The sequence below is a fragment of the Culex quinquefasciatus genome, chromosome 3, assembly GCF_015732765.1.
Source record: "Culex quinquefasciatus strain JHB chromosome 3, VPISU_Cqui_1.0_pri_paternal, whole genome shotgun sequence".
In the NCBI taxonomy this organism is placed as follows: Eukaryota; Metazoa; Arthropoda; class Insecta; order Diptera; family Culicidae; genus Culex; species Culex quinquefasciatus.
Window position 1 is genome coordinate 44842008 of NC_051863.1, and position 14016 is coordinate 44856023.

Genomic DNA, 14016 nt, shown 5'->3' on the forward strand with positions numbered 1-14016 from the left:
TTCGCAAAATGGCCTCAATTTTTAACTGCTCGCCAAAAGTAGAAAGTATTGTTATCAATCATTGAAAAGTTTTGTTAGCAAGAATGAAAAATATGTGGTTTTTGTGGACCGGAAGTTGAAAAGAAGAAAGTAAGAAAGTTGAAGGCGAGATAGTCATCAGCCAGGGAATTTAACTGCGACATCGGAAAATGTCACACTCGCCGCAGTTCTTCGTCACCCGTAAAAATGAAAAACCTCTTCTAACGTTAAAAAAACACACAAACACACAATTTTCCAGCACAAAATGTCAAAAACTAGATAAAATAAAACACATACTACTGATTATAAAACAGCTCATATATCAGTAAGAAAAAAGTCATGCTTGTGCTTGAACATCCTCCTAGTTTATAGATGTAAACAAAGTGGGATCATTCGAAAATCACGTTACGCATTCTCTTTTTTCATCACCCAGGTGAGAAGATGCCAGAAAATCCAGCTACCAGCTAAATCCAGCAATATTTAAACATTGAAAATCGGACCATTAGTTGCTGAGATATCGACATAAGAAAATTGTGGGCTGTTTGGGTGAGATTTAGAAAACATGAATTTTCCAGTTTTTAAACCTTTGCATGGCAATATCTCAGCAAACTAAGGGTCGTATCAACAAAGTTCAAAAAAGCTAAATATAGAGAATTTTCTGAGCTTTTCAAAAATATGTTTTTCAAAAGTAGGCAAACACCTAAATAGGCAAAAATACCTAAAATGACTATAACTTGAAAACGGTGCACTTTATCGAAGTTTCACTAAAGTACTTTTTGGTTGCAAATTCGATTCTACATAGAAAAATGAAGTTGACATTTTTTGCGACCAATATTTCGATTTTTTTAAATCAGTATTGATTCAAAAATTCACAACTCGGTCAAACATGTTTTGCCCATTCTGGAAATTTCTGAAAAGTCTTCTGAAATTTGATGCCTACTAAAACGTATCAAGAAAAAAAATTAAAAATAGTTTATTTTTTTGCAAATTAAGTTTTAATGACAAAAAGTTAAATAAAAAATCACCATTCTTTTTTACCGTGTATCTTTTTTTCAGTGTAGTCCTTATCCATACTTACAACTTTGCCGAAGACACCAAATCGATCAAAAAATTAATTTTCACAAATCATTTTTGTAAGGAAATCTCAGAGTATTGGCAGGCCAAGGGTGCATGATACTGATGATACTCGTTGGTTGACACACCTAGGCGAGGAACATCCCGGAAGGAGCCCAACTACATCCGTAGTGCTGTTTGGACAAAACAGCATGGCTCTGGTTCCTTGCAAGTGTCCTATTTTCTTACCTCCACGTTGGCTTGGTTTAGTCATCATGATGACAAGGTGTAACCTAGCTGGTGGCCTGTGGAAACGACTCGTAAACCTTTGACCAGCGAGGGTCAGAGTAGAGACGGCTAGAAGAAAGGGGCGCGACAATGTGGGAAAGGGAAGTAAATTGTGACTGTAGACGGTATTGTTTTGATTCGCAGTATGTTGAGTCAACTTCTGTGGATGTACCTGAAACATCGCACAACGGGGTTTCTCTTCTTTCCATTTCAGCTAACAGCTAATCTTCTGTTTATTTTGTTTCACTGATTTTCTAAAACGGCTTCTGTTTACTTCATTCCTTCATTCGATTTCGATTTTACTTATTTGATTCTCTTATTTCTCAACGCTTTTCCACTCTATTTTACCAATTGATGCTGCTGTAACAAACTGTCTTAATTTGGCAGCGATGTCAATTTTGTTTTGTTTATCACGTGCCTTTTCTTTATTTATCTATTTGAATAATTTCTCATCTTCCCTGTAAATTGCCCTCAATACAATCTAAGCTTGTTTGTTAATTTCTTTATCTACTTCATAAATTACTATCTTTCTTTTATTATTGATTCTTTACATAGTATATTTCCTTCACTGTCCATTGTTTTGAAACTTCACCTTTTTCTTAAGCAAGTGAGGTTCGAGCCCTTACTCATTTTATGGAATGATTAAAGGATTAACACAAATATTACTATTGTACTTTTGATAAACTTTTTTTAAAATGCTTAGGACCAAAATATTGTAACAAAACACCGCGACAAAAGAAATAGCAACAGATTAACACGACTCAACAATAGGGAAGATTTCAGGAGAAAACAATACACTGTAAATAACTATTAGTTTTTGAATTCAAACTTAAAATAAAACAGTTTTTGCTTTAATGAAAATTGATAGACACACTATAAATGGTTAGGCGCTTATACTTACATCAAACCCTACTTAATGTACCACCCCCGGCCGAGTTAAAATGCGTAACCGGAAAAGAAGGTGTGCATGCCTGGCACGAACACTCAAAGCTTGTTCTAGCGTGTTGCTCGTACTGACTCAGAGCAAGGGTGAGATGTAGGTGTAAGGGCAGTGCGTGTTCGTCGGGAACCTGGTGCATAAGATCGGTCAAGGCCCGTTCTTACACTGAAAATTGCAAATTGCGAAATCTCAGAGTATTGCTCAATTTTTTTTTTTTGTTAAAAGTAAGAAAATAGAAAAATGCGAAATTTGTGTTTTTTTATGATTTGATTATCCGAAGTCCCATAAAAACCTTCGGAAAATCGAGTCTGGACTGTATGGCAAAGCTGGACAGACGTTTCAATGCTCTGAATAATGCAAACATTTTCAGAGATTGTCTGATGCAAATTCCATCTGCATCAAGCACTCACCGAATGCAAATCGATCAAATGCACCGAATTGATTTACTGAACTCTCTCAAATACGTTTCCATCAGTGGAGCTGTTTAGTACTAGTGTATTTTTTCTACGATTCGTTAACCAGAGCTCTTTCCCCTTCTCTCCCACTTTTCCAGGACTACAACGAGCAGTGCCCGTACTCGCTGTCTCCGGTTAGCATCAAGAGCCAAAAGTTGCTGCGCTCACCGCGCAAGGCCACACGCAAGATCTCGAAGATCCCGTTCAAGGTGCTGGACGCGCCCGAACTGCAGGACGATTTCTACCTGAACCTGGTGGACTGGTCGGCGCAGAACGTGCTGGCGGTGGGGCTGGGCAGCTGCGTGTACCTGTGGAGTGCCTGCACCAGTCAGGTAACTAGAACTTCCGGTTCCGCGTCGAACGCAATACTAAATTTTCGCTTCTTGCAGGTTACCCGGCTGTGCGATCTCAGCTCGGACGCCAACACCGTCACGTCGGTCTCGTGGAGCGAACGGGGGCACCAGCTGGCCGTCGGAACGCACCATGGCTATGTCACCGTGTGGGACGTGGCCGCCAGTAAGCAGGTAAGCTTGAGGGAAGGAGGAATTTGTTGGGGGCACAAATATTGACCACTGGTGTTTGTGTTGAGAATTGTGATGGATGCAAAAAAAGAATGAAATATAAAACTGTGCAAATAGATTTGCTGTGCTTTCTGAGCGAAACGATAACGCTCTGATCAAATAAAGCTTCTTTTATAGAAGACAGCGCAGATTACTTTCCCAGTTAATGGAACAGAATGTGTTTGAGCTTTGCTGCGCGAAAGCAGTAGTTGTGTCTTTAATTGATTTCTATTTACATTATACTCACTTTGATGTGCCGACAGTTCTTCGTAAGAAGTTGTGCAATTCTCTTAATCTTTAAGAAAACTATATTTTTTTTTCATTTTCGATTTAACAAAAAAGTTCAAAAGTAAAATTGAAGAAACTATTTTTACTGTAGCATGTATATAAATTTTTTGACATTTGAATGCAAAAAAAGATGGAAAAAGTTTTAAAAAAATCTAAGTTCTGAAGTAAATATTTTGTTTTGCGAAAAATATACTTTTTCTTTCAATCGAAAAAAAAAAAATTTGATCAATAATTATTGCGTGTTCTGGAAAGAGTAGTATTTGTAGAAGAGTGATAGAAAAAACTATCATTTCTAGAGTTTTATTTAAAGTTCCTATAAGCTGTTGCACGGTGGGTAAGAAGGTGATTATTATGCAACTTGCATGCACCTCGGAAATTCTTTCTGGAGGTTGTTGGGGGGGACTATTCTGAGTCAGAAAAATCAACTTCCAAAATATTCTGTCGGTGAAAACTGATTTTATCTCGATTTGAAGTTAAAAAACCTAATATATCACATAAAAACTCTAAAATACGTCTAAAAACTCGGTCTATCTCTGGACAAAGATGTACATTTTCATCTAGATATCAATTTTTAGTTCACAAAACATATTCCTGATATAGTACAATTTAAATCGATCCATTACTTGAGTCCCAGCGTCATCAGGAGGTGTAAAATAATGTTATTTCTAAAAAAATATTTTCAATTTGCTCTGGTAAATAAACTGTCATGTCTGAATTCAAAAACTAATGTTGTAGCATTGTTGCAAACGAAATTAAGAACAATTTTGCAGAAAAAAGTATGACATTTTATCCATTTACAGTAAAGTTATGTCTATTTTAGTGCGAAAATTTCTGCCAATTTTAAAAATTCTTCAATATTTAACTCATTCCTGTTATAAACAGCTACTATGATCATACTCAGGAGGTTGTAACAAAAATTATAATTTCACGGTCATTCAGGGGCTAGTTACGGTAATGAACTAGAACAGATCCTTGCAGATGTTTTGGTATATAGAACATTGAATTGAAGCACTCTGGAGCTCTGTACAGGCCTTCAAAATTTTGTTTTTTTTTTTTTTTTCTCGAAAAAACGTCTCAGCAGAAAAGATAAGCGTCGTGCCATTTCATTTTGCTAAAACTTTAATGCTATATAGGTCAAAACATCCACAAGGATCTGTCCTACACTCCAATGATGTTGAAAAAAAGCTTCAGTGGCCAAAGTTTAGCATTAGCATTAGCATTAGCATTAGCAATAAAGGTCGCACAATTCCGGATGGCTGCACAACGCTTATCTTGCTGTTTAACTGTAATTAAACGTATGATAGCACTAGACTCTCATCCGGTTACAATATTCCAACACGGGAGATACCATGTTTTCCTCTTTAGATGAGCGTGTAATACTATCCAGTAAGATAAGGGGCTCCTGGCCGGTACCTTGCTAACCTCGGGGATTGGAAGGTATGTTAGTAAACATCTATCTAGAATGCGCAGAGATCTCTACGTCACCTAGTGGTATAGATGTTTGTAGGGAGGTTTTGGACTCAATGTTAGTAAATTGAACGTTTGTTTTTTTAACACCACCACCACCACCACCAAAACCATACCATCACCACAAAAAGCCATGCTAGATTTTAATACAAATACATTACAAAACGAACACAACAATAAAACCATCTTCCTGGCCCTGCTGCCCACACGATACTGACGCGCAATAATATTAATTACCACAATGACCCCCCACTGCATGCATGACTTGAACATGAACACGAACATAGCACAAAGAGAACACCACAAAAATCCACCTGCACGATACTGACGCGCAATAATATCAATTACCATAATGACCCCCCACTGCATGCATGACTCGAACATGAACACGAACATAGCACAAAGAGAACACCACAAAAATCCACCTTCCCATCACCACTGATTGTACGATACTGACGCGTAATAATATCAATTACCATAATGACCCCCCACTGCATGCATGACTCGAACATGAACACGAACATAGCACCAAAAAGCTTCAGTGGCCAAAGTGACTAAAAAATCTACATTTTTAATAAAAGTGTTTTCTACGGGTTAAATCTCATTAAAAATTCAAATGCAAAACGCTAGCTCCTGTTAAGTTCAATCAAGCTCATATTTGGAATTTTAGCACAGTATGCCCACCCAGTATGCTCACAGCCCATGAATGACCACCAAATTATAATTTTTGTTACATCCTCCTGAGTATGATCATAGTAGCTGTTTATAACAGGAATGAATTATGTATCGAAGAATTTTGAAAATTGGCAGAAATTTTCTCACTAAAATAGACATAACTTTACTGTAAATGGATAAAATGTCATACTTTTTTCTGCAAAATTGTTCTTAATTTCGTTTGCAACAATGCTACAACATTAGTTTTTGAATTCAGACATGACAGTTTATTTACCAGAGCAAATTGAAAAAAAAAATGTGAAATAACATTATTTTACACCTCCTAATGACGCTGGGACTTAAGTATTGGATCGATTTAAGGTGTACTATATCAGGAATATGTTTTGTGAACTAAAAATTGATATCTAGATGAAAATGTACATCTTTTTCCAGAGATAGACCAAGTTTTTAGACGTATTTTTGAGTTTTTAGGTGATATATTAGGTTTTTTTAACTTCAAATCGAGATAAAATCCGTGTGTTGTCTTTAATATGTTTATAGGATCCTTAAAAACAAACTCTAGATTTCATGATTCCTACACCACGATATTAGAGAGTATATGCTTCCCCTCTCGAATTGAGCCTGCGTAGAAATTTTGTTGGTCGGTGTAATAAAAAACAAAAGGGAAACTTGATAAACACAAATAAAATTCCCGATATTTTTACAAAATCTTGGAAATAGTGCTTTTGGAGCAGTTTTTGATACAAAAAAAATCGATTTTACGTTTTGAAATTAATCAAAACATTTTCCGATTAACTTTTGAAAATAACTAAAACGATCAAAATCCTGTTTTTAACATAGTTTTCGCCGATTCAGTATTTTTGAAAAATCATTACGGCAAGTTTATTTTTACATGTATAGTAGATAGATGCCCAATACCAATTTCTTTCCAATCATTTAAACTGCCATACTTTATCCGGTTTCTGTTTGCTCATTCACAATTCAACGACACACAAACGGCACTAACAGCTATCCAGTTCCAGTTTTTGCACGCATCGCGCAATATTGACACCATTTGCTTATTCGCAAAAAAAAAAAACGATCTCCAGACGCACCCGATCGTTGCGAAACGTGCCTTGAATGGAAATACCAAATGAGACTCTCTCGCCTACGAATTTAGCAAAACAAAAAAAGTGCGTAACCAACTCTCTCCTCTCTATCTCTCTGTTCCCAGGTCAACAAGCTGCAGGGTCACTCGGCCCGCGTCGGAGCGCTAGCCTGGAACGGAGACGTCCTCTCGAGCGGGTCTCGGGATCGCCTGATTATGCAGCGGGACACGCGCACCCCGGCCCAGGTCTCCGAGCGACGTCTCGTTGGCCACCGGCAGGAGGTGTGCGGCCTCAAGTGGTCCCCGGACAATCAGTACCTGGCGAGCGGGGGCAACGACAACCGCCTGTACGTGTGGAACCAGCACTCGTCCAACCCGGTCCAGTCGTACTCGGAGCACATGGCCGCGGTGAAAGCGATCGCGTGGTCACCCCACCATCACGGACTGCTCGCGAGCGGAGGCGGTACGGCAGATCGTTGTATTCGCTTCTGGAACACGCTCACCGGCCAGCCGATGCAGTGCGTCGACACCGGATCGCAGGTTTGTAATTTGGCCTGGTCCAAGCACTCGTCCGAGCTGGTGTCCACCCACGGTTACTCCCAGAATCAGATCCTCGTGTGGAAGTACCCGTCGCTAACGCAGGTCGCCAAACTGACCGGCCACTCGTACCGAGTGTTGTACCTGGCACTGAGCCCCGACGGGGAAGCCATCGTAACCGGGGCCGGGGACGAAACGTTACGCTTCTGGAACGTGTTCAGCAAAGCCCGCAGCCAAAAGGAGAACAAAAGCGTCCTCAATCTGTTCACCAACATTCGATAGATGTGCGCGCGCGTTCGCCACCAACGATGCTTCCAAGTTACTAATTTATTACCATCCCACACGCCCTTTTTACGTGCGCGCGCTCTAGTGTATATTTTTGTAGTTATATTATTATTTTTTTCTTTTAGAAGAAATAGAATCAGAATTCAGAGTAGAGATTTATATTTGTGCAGCAATGAGAGCGGATCGAGAGTGGTTTGATATTTTGAATTGATTTAAAACACACAAACACAGTTTTTGAAGCGGAAGAAATTATGCTTTCGACCGCACCAGCAAAAAAAAAAAGTCGTGAGTTTTATATTTTGCTAATTGAATAAAAAAAAAAGTTTGTTTTGATTAGTTTTTAAGAATTTGCTCGTTTCTCTTGCAAAACTGTGGCCGAACAAGAACTTGAACTGCTTCCCCAGTCATCCATCGTCACTGTGATCGATCGGGGGAACAGTTTGACCGGTTCGGCCGAAAGCAGGTTCGCAATATCCGAGTGGATGCGGTACTGATTTGTTTTCAAAACAAAATATATAGATAATATAAATATTTAAACGTAAGATTCGATTAAGTGCACACTATGTTTAATTAGCCCAATAATTCAAAATTTTACACTTTCATTATTTCTCTTGCATGAGGCTCGAATTTGTTTCACCTGCGTGTACCTCACCTTGCCAGTAAACGAATTCGCAAAGCCTCGTGATCTCAGTCCTCGTAAAATTTCCTTACTTCTTATTTCTAAATTATACTTGCATGCAGTTGAAGAATTTTCCAACCGATTTTTACTAGTTAAATCCAACTAGGCAAACATCGGACGCACAATTCTTCTATTGATGTGTTTTAAAAAACTTATTCGTACTGGTGTTAGTCATAACTTTATTTCCCACTTTGTAAATAGTATTGTTAGGTTTGCCCCTTCAGCGCAATTGTTTGTGTCTTTTCCTTGCTCTTAATATAAATTTGTAGCCACAGCCAGAGGTTGCTCGCACTAACAATGTTTGTATGCCTACTCGAAAAAAAATGGGATACCTTTACACGAAAACGTTCAATTTATTGTAATTGTTTCGGAAGTGCATGTGAGAATACATTATATGGAAATCAGTTATTGTTTTTATTATTCGGAAAAATATTGAGAAAGTCCTTTAAACTATAATTAAATTGAAGCATAAAATATTTACGAGCATTTTTACGTAAAGTTGGGTACTAAACTGCCGCTCTAATCTAGTCCGTCCCATATGTTAAATGTGGGTGCTGAGATAACGCCGTGGGAAGCTCAAAAAATGTTTCACCATTTATCACAATTCTAATCAACAATTTTTTGATTAATTTTAATATAATTATTTCAATATCAGTTCAACAAATATCCCTAACAAAAAATTGTTTCATAAAACTTATAATTTGGAAGTAAATTTGTGATATCTTCATAATGGAACTGACTTGCCTTTATTAGTCGATAAATAAAGGCAAGTCAGTCGAGGTATCAAGGTAGGCTTCAACATATACACCAAAAGTTAAACTGTCATTTCAAGGTTTGTTTTGGTAATTTCTAAGTAAATTTAATAAAATTAAATAAAATGTATGTTTATTTTATGTTAATTTCAGATGTATTTAATTTATAGAAGATTTCACAGCTGTACTATAAACGAGACTAAATGACTAGAGAGGCAAATTATATAAGAACTATGTCTCAACATATGGACCGTTGAAGTTGAGTGATCCACAAAACCGGAATATGAACCTTTTCCAGAACCAGGACTACGAAAATGCATTCAAGCTGGAATAGAATTTTACGGAATACTACCCATAATGGTGTGTAGTATCTTTTGTATTCGTGATTGTCAATTGTTTAAAAACAGCATGGTTTAAAACATTACGTTTAATAATTTATAAATACTCAAGAAAATACTCCTACAAATATGAACAATTTTTGATGTTTTTATGTTCTAAAGGTTCTTAAAATCATAGTCCATGAAATTAAAATAATTTCATTGACCATTAAATCGATTCATGAGACATTTTTTTAGAAGGAACTAACTTGCCTTTATTTTGCATATGGGACAGCACGAAAGTGATTTTTGTTTTGGAATTTCAAGAACAAACATAACATTTTTATTAAATAGGCTCAAAGTACATGTAAAAACAAGACTTTTGTTTTGATTATCTCAAAAATGATAAAAATACATATGGGACGGACTAGATTAGAGCGGCAGTAAAGCCCTATGTCAATTTTTATGTACAATGGTAAAAAATTCGATTAAAAACCATTTCTGATCACTTTTTTTCATTTTAATGCAAAAAAAAATATTGACAAGACAACATTTTTTCGATGGATCAACTATGGTCCCCTTGGAACGAGCTGTCAAGTATGAGCTTTTATGTCAAGAAGGAAGGCGAGGATAATTTTTCAAAATTTATTTAAAAATCCATTTTAAACTCCTTGTGGTCGTACAAAAGGTCATTGTACTAAGAAAAATAAGCTTTATCGCTGTAAACAATAATATCAACAATCTAAGCTTTATTTTAGAGGACCCAATTGTCTTATATAAATTTCTTTTTTTATTCCACATAGTCGATGATTAGTTTAAAAAACATAAATTGTTCAGCACACCAGTCAAGGACGTATTAAGGAGCTATTGGACTATGGCAAACAAATAAATAAACTCGCACTTTTTTGTGTTTGACAGTTTGCGGCAAACTCACAAACAAAGACAAATGTATGCAGGATGGCGTTTCTGCAAACTAACAGAGCAGGCAAACTGCCAAACTGTCAAGCTCTTTGCGAGTTTGTTTGTTGTAGTCTAATAGCTCCTTCAAGGAATTATTAGACTATGGCAAACAAACAAATCTAGATTAAATTATCAAAATAACCTATCTGTCATGGGTTTTTCATGCAGATGAACTTTGTGACAGTTTGGCAGCACGGCGACGTCACGACTGTCACCACATACAAGCCATACAAGGCGAGTGAAGTCAAAATCGAGCCAAGTTTTTGGCGCGTAGCGTTTGAAAAGGTCGTATGCGCATCGGTCATAGTTTACAAAAATTAAAACTTTGTTGGGTTTATATTTTTTATCTTTAAAAAGATTCACGTTTAATCTCGGACTTGAACTTGGGGATCAGCATTTAATTCCATCGAGCACCTCATGTTGGCATATCACCTTTTTGGTGTTCAATTAAAACTAGTTTAAAAAAATTTCGACGGAAATTAGTGAGTGAGTTTTTTAATAGCGCAATTTATTATAAATCAAAGGTCGGGAAGAATCAAACGTAATTTATGTTGTTTCAAGGAAATTGAATCTGTTACATTTTTATTTTAGTGTATTGTGATATATTTCTTGGATGGTCAAGTAAAACTTTGCATATTTTGATACCTACTATAGTTGTAAAATGTGGAGATATTTAAATAGGGTAGGGTAGTCATCAATGAGACACTTTTGGTTTTCAACTTTTAACGATTTTTCTCATTTTTTCATCAGCATGTTTTAATGAGTTTTTTGTTGCATTATCTTTCTTTTAGTGTGTTCTAACATTGACCAAAATATGAGATCGATCTGACATCTACAGCCAGAGTTATACAACTGTCTCATTGTAGACGCACTTGGCAGGAACAATGAGACAGCTGGGGAACAATGAGACACTCTACGAAAATCAATACTCTTCTAGTAAAACATCATGTTTTTGTATTGTTCCATTACAGGGGACTTGCCTTGAACATTTTAGGGCAATTTTGCCAACATGAAACTTTAATTAACAAAAGTTATACTAAAAAGTATATAAATTTTGTAAAATCCGTATATTTATACTAAATAACTTTGTATATTTGGTTCAATGAAGTTAAAACTCTATAAATATGCCATAAATCACTTTCAATTCATGTTTTGAAAGATTTACATGGATTTTGAAATGTTTAATGAAGAAAAATCAAAGTGTCTCATTGTTACCCATGGGCTAAAATGAGTGGGGAACAATGAGACAGCCCTGGATTCTGGGTATATTCTTAATTTGGGTCAAACCTAATAAAAAGACATTGTAGCCCAACTCAATCCCTATGGAACGTCGAAAGAAATTTGAAGAAATATTAGTTTTGGTGTAAATGGCAGCCTACGAGCGAAAAAGTATTTTTTGTCCATAATTTACTTCTACATCCCAGAATCAAACATTTATGAATAACTTTTCAAGGGAACGTCCATAACCAAAGCCACTATTATAGCAGACGTGTATCCAGTAGATACACCTTTCCCCCAAATATGAGCCTGATTGGTTGAAACTACGACTTGTGAGAGCCATTTTATCATTGTTCCCCGTGTCTCATTGATGACTACTCTATCCTAATACTTGTAATCAGTAGCGTGACCAGGCTCTGACAGAAGGGGAAGCACACGCATAGGATTTTTTTGATTACGGTGTATTTGAATGACCCCTCGGACAATTCTAGAACAAATTTCTGTCGAAGAAGGGGGCACGGGACCCCCCAGGTACCGCCAGTGCTTGTAATTAGATAGTGAAAAATTAAGGAGCTATTACACTACCGCAAAAAAACACGAACTTTTTCGTGTTTAACAGTGTGTCAAACTTACAAACAAGGCAAAATGTATGCAGACTGACGTTTGTACAACCAAATCCAGGCAAATTTTAATTGGGTTTATTTCTGCAAGAATTGAACTACCGTCAACTGGGGCAAATTGGGACACATGGGGCGAATTGGGACAGCAGTTTTAACCATGTTAGAGCACAATATTTTGATTTTTCTGGTAGGTTTTAGATAGAACAGACTCAGACCAACAAAATGTGTACATCCAATTTAAAATTTAAAACATTTAAGTGCTCTAAACACTGCTGTCCCTATTCAGACTGTAGTCCCGATTTGCCCCAAATGACGGTAATGCTGATATTTTATTTGAAAAAAAATCTGTGAACTCTTTTCTACATTCTGATTTTATCGATAAAGTCTATAAACGCTCAAGTTTAGTCGGACAAAAGGATTTATTTATTTTTCAAAAATCTCTAAACTATTCAGTAGATTTTTGGTATTATTTTACAAATTATGCAATTTGAAATGCTCAAATTCGTATTCTGGTAATACTTTAGTGTACAATCAGTTGTACAATAATTTTTTTCCATTTTGTTTAGACAATCATTTATTTTTGAGATTAATTTTTATTAGCATTGAAATATTTGAAATTGCATTTTCAATTCTCAAAAACAAATTTAAAACTATTTTTTTTAATTCAATAAATTATATTTATAACATGAATCATGCCATCTTGAAACGGTTCTTTCAAAAGACCGAAGTTTAAAAAGAATCGAGATTCTTTTTTTTCTGAGCCACGGTTCGTTCGCTCTTTTTAGTGAACCGGGGCTCGCTCTTTTTTTGCCCACCCCTAGGGCACGGACAGGGGTGTTTCACTTAATTGCCGCTAGGTTCGCATTGTTGGTGCGTGATTACCATCTAGCGGCAGTTTAGTTAAACTTGAATAAAACCATAGATGGCTGCACTGCACAGTGGTCCAGATCGCAAAATTAAGTGGAAAATGGATTTTCCGAAAAATGGTGACGTTTTGGAGCTTTGGTGTCTTCAGAAGAGTTGTTGCAAATGGAAAGGGGCAACTTTTGGTTTGGTTCAAAATTAGGGTGGTTCACGATTAGGGTGATTTTGAAAATCTAACTTTTCAGGAATATTTTTGGGAATTTTTTTTGTCTTCTAGAAAGTTGATGGGCTTGCCAATCCAAGCAACTTTGTCGAAGACACCAAAATTTTATCTCGTAATGACATTCCTTTGTGGACCATCATTCAGTGAGGTACTCCTGGATTTTAGCTCCTGAAAAGTGCTTAAAAAGTGCAAAAATGCCTCAGGGCAAGAAAAAAAGGCGGTCCTCACCAGCAGGATCGGCAGATTTGAAGAAGCTAAAGAATGCCGAAGCGCTACCTGCAAAGCCAGGCAGTTTGAGCAAGGACGCTCAAAAATTGTCTGGAAACCAGTTCGCTACCCTCCCTGTGGACGTGAGCGAGAAGGAAGAATTTGAACGACGGGAAAAGTTGCCACCCATTTTTGTGAAAACATCGTCATCGGATTCGGTGCGAAAGTGGCTGACCGGGTTTATCAAATCTGGTGCTTTACGAGCTTCCATTCGCTTGTGTGCTGATGGACTCAAAATTCTGCTACCTACTAGAAAGGATTACAACTACGTTCGGGATTTCCTGAACAACACAAAGATTGAATACTACAGCCATGACGATCCAGGTAAACGCCCCATGAAACAGGTCCTCCGAGGCCTGTACGACATGGATGTGAGTGTGCTGAAAGAAGAGCTCAAAACTCTGAAGTTGAACGTGATCGAAGTCTTCAAGATGACAAGACACAACAAGGACATCAAGTATCG

The 14016-nt window shown here is 37.0% G+C and overlaps 1 protein-coding gene across 3 annotated transcripts in view; it reads left to right on the plus strand.

The window, feature by feature from the left end:
• The window catches only part of LOC6046885 (fizzy-related protein homolog), a 43572-nt gene extending 34836 nt beyond the window's left edge, over nt 1–8736 (plus strand). For all 3 annotated transcript variants that reach the window (XM_038262062.1, XM_038262061.1, XM_038262063.1), the window contains exons 4-6: nt 2853–3086; nt 3144–3278; nt 6958–8736. In XM_038262062.1, the coding sequence (XP_038117990.1) occupies nt 2853–3086; nt 3144–3278; nt 6958–7650 (1062 nt within the window). In that variant the 3' untranslated portion in view covers nt 7651–8736. The remainder of the gene's footprint in view (nt 1–2852; nt 3087–3143; nt 3279–6957) is intronic.
• The last annotated feature ends 5280 nt before the right edge of the window (nt 8737–14016 follow it).